At 35.3% G+C, this 8,099-nt stretch overlaps 1 protein-coding gene across 1 annotated transcript; it reads right to left on the bottom strand.

Moving 5' to 3' along the window:
• Positions 1-5,721: 5,721 nt before the first annotated feature.
• On the bottom strand, positions 5,722-7,198 carry LOC123311731. Its single transcript, XM_044895802.1, has 3 exons — positions 6,668-7,198; positions 6,072-6,610; positions 5,722-6,011 (listed from the first exon to the last, which is right to left on the bottom strand). Exons 1-3 carry the CDS (start codon positions 6,775-6,777, stop codon positions 5,722-5,724), a joined length of 939 nt encoding a protein of 312 aa, XP_044751737.1. The 5' UTR covers positions 6,778-7,198.
• Positions 7,199-8,099: the final 901 nt, after the last annotated feature.

The following is an 8,099-nucleotide window of genomic DNA, read 5'->3' as shown; positions in this document are numbered from 1 at the left end:
TCTGTAGTTAGATTTAGAGGGAAATATTTGTCGGCTATGTAAGTAGAGTCTTGGTATTTATTGGGAAAGCGACAATGGTAAGTAAGTAAGCTGAAGGAAAAAGAGTTTTACTTACCATTGTCGCTTTCCCAATAAATACCAAGACTCTACTTACATAGCCGACAAATATTTCCCTCTAAATATATATATACATGTATATATATATAAACTTTTCTTGCACCCCTTGCAGACTATCCTTTTTCGAACCCTTTCCGTATAAAACACAGAATTTGCGCTAGGAAGCGCGAATATTTTCCTCCATAACTTCTATGTTTTCACGACTGTCAAAACGAGATTTTCACTCAGATGATGGTTGACTATTCAAGATTCATAATCTGTAAAAAACTTTTTTTGCACCCCTTGCAGACTATCAACTTTCGACCCTTTTCCGTATAAAACACCGAGTGCGCTAAGAAGCGCGAATATTTTTCTTCACACCTTCTATGTTTTTACGACTGTCAAGATTTTCACTCAGCTGATGGATTCATAATCCGTAAAAAACTTCTCTTGCACCCCTTGCAGACTATCCTTTTGTAATAAATCGGAATACGAGATTCCGAATTAATTTGAGATAATTTTAACGGTGTATAGCTAGAAGCTTCATACATTGTTGCAGCAAAGCTGCAAAGGCGTTTATTATCCGGAAATATGATACTTTGAGACGCTTGAGATCAGACAGTATTAAGTCGCGAGAATTTAAATAATATCCTGACCGATTAGAGTTGAAAATGTTTTTCATGACACTCAGTAAGGAGATCTGTAATGGATTTCAATATCCGGTGATAGGGACTTCGGAACAAGCGAAAATGGTCAGCAATGTTGATTAAGGAGATTCATTAGTCTGGAGACCCTGAGAGGTAATCAGTTCGCAGAATTCGAAGTAGCCGAAATTTTCTTGTAACCGCCGAGCTTGAGAAGGCTGATTTTTCAACTCAGCAAAAATGATCGTTCAATGATTTCGATTTTGGGTTGTATTGAAAAAACCACGAAAGCAATTCTATCCTTGTTTCTTTCGATGTTTTACGATATGACTATCCTCGCTCGAATTGGAGCGGCGCTAGAGTCGTCCCTTCACGTTCGGTTTTTAATGGCTCCTGGAGTCCATTCGCTCCAGGAATTTAGACTGGTTGGAACGTCTCGCGCCGAGTCAGATGCGAGACGATCCAGGAGTGAACATACCCTTCACGTTCGAATTTTGGAATGGAGCGAAGGAGCGTCGCATCGGGATTCAAGAAAAACTGTATATGAAGGGCCTGCTTAAAGAATTCGCCGATTTGTGCGGGTAAAGTCTGGTGTCGAAAAGTTCTTCATCGGCAGCGTCATACAAATAGCAGTCGCAGAAAAAGGTAGAAAGTTCCAATTTTTGTTTGTCCAGAGTCCTGAAAGCTCCTCTATAATTCATTGATTGAGTATTATTTTCGCTCGCTAAGTTGGGGAGTTGAATTTTAATCCAAGATTTTGTTATGAAAAATATGGTTTATTGTTTCGTGCTCCTTTGCATGTGTTTAAGAAACTGAAGATGTTTTTTGTTGATCGTCTTCGACCGAGTACGTGTTTGTAGAGAAGTTCTAATTTTATTTTCCAATAGATATATCAGTGACCGTCCTATGAGGATCGCCTCCTTATATTTGGTCTGTCCAGTTTTGCAGAGCGTCGGGCCAGGGGTGATCTCAGGTCCATGTCTCCAGCCCCCCCAAATTTGAATTTTCACCTTTTTTTGATGCTAAAGTTTTGTACTAGTTTTGTACCGAAATGTACCGTGGAGAAAAAGTTTTGTTCCCTAAGATTAAGAGGTCTTAGGAGGGTTTCAAATTAGGGGGTCTGAAGACATGTTTTTTGAAATAATGAAGTTTCGGTTTCGGAAACAAGTTGAAACATGTGTACTAGTTCTGTACCGAAATGTACCGTTGAAAAAAGTTTTGTTCCGTAATTAAAATGAAGAAAATACGGAGTTCAGTTCGCGGTAACAATTGACATGCTCACCCCCTCCCCCTTTCGAAATTGCAATTTTTTTTTCTTCCAACGACTAGTTTTGTACCGAAATGTACCCAAAAGAAAAATTTTTGTTCCCTAAGATTAAGGGGTCTTAGGAGGGTTTCAAATTGGGGGCCTGGAGACATAATTTCGAAATAATGAGATTTTGGTTTCCTAAACAACCTGAAACATGTGTATTAGTTTTGTACCGAAATGTACCGTTGAATAAAATTTTGTAGCCTTATTAAAATGAGGAAAATACGGAATTCAGTTTGGGGAAACTGTAGACATGCTCACCCCCAATTTTTTTCATTTCAAAGTTTTGTACCGAAATGTACCGTTGAAAAAAATTGTGTACCTTTATTAAAATGAGGAAAATACGGAATTCAGTTTGGGGAAACTGTAGACATGCTCACCCCCAATTTTTTTCATTTCAAAGTTTTGTACCGAAATGTACCGTCAAGAAAAAGTTTTGTAATCTAAGATTGAGAGGTCATAGGCCATTCTACGAGAAAACTGAAAATCTTAAATTTTCTGATAACAGTTGAATCTATACTAATAATATGAAAACACATTGACGTCTTTTTTTTTCAAAATTGTGTAGCATATTCTTACACAGACTCCAACCACTAGAGATAAAACACGAACAATCAACATACTATCAACATTGTTGATACTATGGTATGCTCTTCTTTGGTAAACTCACAAACTCTTTGTCTTTTAAGACTTTCTGATTCACAGAAAACGCTAACACATGGCGAAACAGTATATAGGTTCTTTCGAAAGATTGATAATCTTCAGCAATATTGGGGTACTAAATTTATCAACAGAATGTTTCAGATTTCCCTTCTGTCATTTGACCATTTCTGGAGTAGGATTCAATTATAAAAGCTTTTTGCTTTTGTACATTTCGGTACAAAACTTCGAAAGAGAAAAAATTTTAATTTTCCATAGTGGGGGGTGAGTATGTGAACATCCCCTCCGAACTGAAATACGTATTTTCGTCATTTCAATTACTTTTTTCAAAGGTACATTTCGGTACAGAACTTTAGCGTTAAACAAGTGCAAAATTGATGACTTTTTTCAACGTCGCGTCATCATGTATTTCTTTCTGATATTCGGAACTTCTGATAAGCGATGCGCCCTCTGGTGATCGAAATGTGAACTAGTCTAAGTTAGTAGTTTTCCGTTATAAACGTGGACTGTGAAAGTAAATTTGTTTGTAAGTTTATTCGCGGAGTTTTGTGCTGTCTTTTGAGTTAAGTTTTGGTGATATTCATTATTCATTTTTGGTTCAGTGCTTTAGAGTTTGAACGCTCCTTCGGCTCATTTCGAATTATATTTAACTTTATTCGAAGATAATAATATTTGCTGTTATCAAATGGCGTCCTCACGTAATGACTATTGTTGTGTCCCTCAATGTAACTCATGGTCAAGGAAGAAAGGATTACAAACTGCTTTGAGTTTTCACCTGTTTCCGAAGGAAAATAAAAGCAAAGTTTACTTGGAAACAGCATTTGGTAGGGAACTCGTTGATAGAACGAAGGCCTGGATCTTGAAATTGAAGATTGGAAAACGAGTCACAGAATACATGAAAGTCTGTTCTCTACATTTTTCAGAAGATGATTATTTTAATAAAGGTAAATATCAATGGATAATTCATTAGAGAATATATACTTCATGTTTGTATTGATCTTTTTAGGTGAAAAGAAAAGGTCAAAATTAAAGCAAACTGCAGTTCCTTCAAGGAACCTACCAACCACTTCAGTTCCTTCAAAGAACTTAGCAACTACTTCAGTGGATTATGATTGTCCAGCTTCTTGCTCCTCTTCCCAAGAAACTACTCATCCTGAAGCCGGTTTGTCCAGTCGGACAAAGAGGTACAATTCTAGGGTAGAAAGAAAAGACTGTGTTGGTGATTCCTGTTGTGCAGATGTTCGATCTGAAGAGGATATGCAAGCTGCCACGGCATTGTTGGATCTTTTGAACTCAGGAACTGAAATGAGTGAAGACCTGGCATATGAAGTGATTGTACCCCAACATACCCGTGATTTTAATGTACAGGTAGACACCTCTAGCATTTCAACATTGACGGATCTTCTGAAGGATGACAAGTCTCTGAAATGCTTCACCGGTATTAATTTCCAAATCCTCGATTCTATAGAGAAATTATTCAGTAAAGTGTCCAAGGATACAAGGCAGCATCGGTTGAATATCCGACAAAGAATAATTTTGACATTCACAAAAATGAAATTGGATTTGGCATATGTTACTTTGTCAATACTCTTCGGTATTTCCCAACAGGTCTGCAAAACATATTTTTATGAAACATTGACTGTTTTGTATGTGATTTTGAAACCAACAGTGTATTTTCCATCTGTAGAAGAAATACAGAGAAATATGCCAATATGTTTCACTGGCTTTGAAAATACAAGGGTTGTACTTGACTGTACTGAGATATACACCCAGAAACCTTCTTGCTTATGCTGTAGAATAAAATTCTATTCTCAGTATAAAAGTAGTACCACCGTTAAATTTATGACTGGTGTATCTCCAGGTGGAATTATAACTTTTATCAGCGAGCCATATGGTGGTAGAGCCTCTGACAAAACCATATTTGAAGAAAGTGGTCTCATTGACAAACTAATACCAAACAGAGATGCTGTAATGGTTGATAAAGGCTTTCTCATAGAGGATTTTTGTAGAATGCATGGTATAGAAATCATTCGACCTCCATTTTTGAAGAAGAAAAATCAATTATCACCAGAAGAATCTCTGAAAAATCAGAAAATTGCATCGGCTCGCGTTCATATTGAGAGAGCGAATCAAAGATTAAAAATTTTCAAAATATTGAGTGGAAAAATTGAATGGAGGTTGATACCTAAAGTCCATGGAATATTTACAATTGCCTGTGCAATTACAAACTTATCGAATCCCATTCTGTCAGATGAAAGATTTTAATGTATAGGGTTTTTCAACAAGAACATTGTTTTTCACTATGGCCCCACCGGAACTACATGAAAGTTTTGACATTTGGTTTTTGACATATCTATAGTAGAAACTTGGGCAATTGTTACAATGAATTCCATTTCACTCAAAAATTGTTTTAAAATAATTAAAATTCACTATGAAAATGGTGGATCTGTAAAAGTTTTACAGATTGTGATCAGTCAACATAATCGAGAGATGTTAACAACTAAATTTCGGCCTATTGTTGAAGAAATGGATATCACAAATATGTGGTTTCAACATACGGTGCCACGAGTCACACATCTACCAAAACAATGGATTTATTGCAAATCAAATTTCCTGATCGCATAATTTCACGAAATTCAGCCGTTAAATGGCTAGCTAGATCATGCAATTCAACACCGCTGTAACCATGGTTGTGGTGGACATTTATAAGATATCATTTTCCATTTATAATTGCCACGCCATCCTTTTCTGAATAAAATAAGAATTTGAATCATTGTCATCTGAATTTATTGTTTTATTTTGATTTACAAAATAAAGTTCTTGTATATTACAAATCCTTTTGTAATTATCTTCTCATAATATGTAAATATAATGACTTTTGTAGTCTCTGAGTAAATAAATATTAATATTCATTAATTGCTCCATTTTATATTTGAACTCGTTTATTGCTAAATGCTTAAGATAGGTAGCAGGTAGGTATACAAATAAATAAATGAGATCTAAACACATATATTACTCTATATTATTCTCGCATATTACATGAACCATTTTATTAATAAAGTTAAATTTAATTTTTTCCAACATTTCTTTAACAAACACATAGTCGTAGGAAACTTCTATTATTTTCATGCTATCATCATAAGATGCGTAGAGCACAAAAAAACATTTCTCCAGATTGAGAACTGCCATTCCCATCTGGATTTGGCCATAATATTTATGCCTTTTTTTCAATGCATATTGACCTTCTTCCCTTGATATGAATTTGCATTGATTCAAAATGTCTTCAATAGAACTGGACGCACCTGAAATATCAAAAGATAAAATACACGATTTCTACTTCCGGTTATAGTTTACTCTCATGCCATCATACAAACATTTAACTTCCAACAATGCCGTCGGTTTCTGATTATGATCTACTATAATTCCGTCTGGAGAATATGCCAGCCATGGATTATTATGAGGTATAATAATACCACACCTTTGCACATTCAAATTTGTCTTTAATTTGAATGCACTGATGGCATTCTCCTCAAATTTAAGGCCATGTCTTACATATTTGTTGGTCAATGATTTTGGCCAAAAATATTTGGTAGATTTGTTTGACCAATCTCCCCCTCCATATGTATATATTTCGTAACATCTAGAACCTGTTATCCTATATTTACGTAAATTGTGCCAGCTGCTAGAGTTCTGTTGTAATTCTATCGCTTCATATAGATTGTCATTGGAAAAATTCTCTAAAATTTTTGAACAACAATCAAGGGAGTTAGCATTATTCACCGATGCTAATTCCATCATCACAACCGATTGCGCACAATTTACTAAAATATTATCCAATATTTCAGATGTACTACAGTTTTTTCCACTGTCTACTGGAATAATATTTGAATTTCTGCCTTTCCTACAATTCAAATGATATAAATGTATATCAACATGAAATCGATATTATTGAACAAACCTATGTTTAGCTATAGCTGAATCTGGTAAAGCTTGAATGAAGTAGTTTAATACTTCCATTTCATCTACGGACAGAGGAGATGATATAATTTTTTCCTTTAAGCAAGGCATATCCTTTATAGGAACTGCTTTGTACCGTTCTCTGATGCTGGGTCTCTGAGTGTTCCATACACACTTCAAATCGGTTTTTGAAACGACCTCAAGTTCAGACAGCTGTTCCCTAAAAAAAGAAAAAACCAAGCAGAAAAAAGAAAGGGACTATAAGTTTTGTTGATTATATTCAGTTCAATTAATTTGGCACGATTCCGCCTTCTAGAAATAGAAACATTATACACCTAGATAGTTTTATTAAAACTGCAGTAATATGTTTGCATTTCCCTCCTGCTCCTGCTTTACAGGAACAAATCATTTTTTTAATTTTAACCGCATCATTTTCAAGCATGAAAGATCCTGAAATTTGGTGGGGTTCTGGGTTGAGCGCACTTGATTGCAGACAAAGGGCACATATGTCTAAAGTGTTGAGGCTGCTACTCGTTTTACCACACAAAGTTTTACCAAAGCTCAAGCAAACTCAACCTATTGTTCATTTTAACACAAGAACTGAAAATAATATAAAAATTATTGCTCAGGAAGGATCTAAACTAAAAGTTTCTACGTACCTGATCTGATCTGATATAAGATGTTTCAAAGTATTTTTTAAATAATTTATTATAACTAAGAAATACACGAATCTGTAGGATCTTTAAAAGCTTTCACTGGTATTTGCACGAATTAACACAAATAAACACTGAGGAAAGATTAATCAATGATAAACAGCTGTTTGTTGTACTAACTTAGACTAGTTCAAACTTTTACCACCGTGGCGCTGGCATCTACGCAGAAGTTCCCAATTAGGTTAATCAAATTTGACTTTATCAAGAAGAACTTTATGATGTGTGCAAAAGGGAGATAAATCAAGGGCGGAGGATGTTGAGAAAAAAATTGAATTAGTCTCACAATTAATTTCGTTTTCAGAAAGGTACATGTCGGTACCAAACTAGTACACATGTTTCAGTTTGTTTCGAAAACCAAAATCTTATAACTTCGAAAAGATGTCTCCATCCCTGGAATTCTCCTAAGACCCACAAATCTTAGAGTACAAAACTTTTATTGACGATACAAAACCAGTACGAAATTTTTACATAGAGAAAATTTGCTTTTTCAAAGGTGGGGTGTACTTGCCTATAGCCCCTTGTTGAAAATGATAATTCACTCATTCTATTTGGGGCTACAAATTTTTTTATCGAAGGTACATTTCAGTATCGAAAAAGTACAAAACCAATATCCCATATTCCTTGGTGTAAAAAAAAACACCCCTGAAGCCTCAGTACTTTATATGGAGCACAGGTACACCCCCGGGGTAGAGAATTGTGCCGTTTTTGTGACGGTACATT

Source organism: Coccinella septempunctata, chromosome 4 (genome assembly GCF_907165205.1).
Source record: "Coccinella septempunctata chromosome 4, icCocSept1.1, whole genome shotgun sequence".
NCBI classification, from domain to species: domain Eukaryota; kingdom Metazoa; phylum Arthropoda; class Insecta; order Coleoptera; family Coccinellidae; genus Coccinella; species Coccinella septempunctata.
The sequence above is the reverse complement of the archived record's forward strand: the minus strand, read 5'-3'. Positions and strand labels throughout refer to the sequence as shown.

Bases quoted from the DNA above. Each gene is read 5' to 3' on its own strand.
- LOC123311731 (XM_044895802.1), bottom strand. From the start codon at position 6,777: ATGCCTTGCTTAAAGGAAAAAATTATATCATCTCCTCTGTCCGTAGAT. The intron at 6,611-6,667 runs GTTTGTTCAATA...TTTGAATTGTAG, and splicing joins TCAGCTATAGCTAAACATAG to GAAAGGCAGAAATTCAAATA. The intron at 6,012-6,071 runs GCATGAGAGTAA...TTGATATTTCAG, and splicing joins AGTTAAATGTTTGTATGATG to GTGCGTCCAGTTCTATTGAA.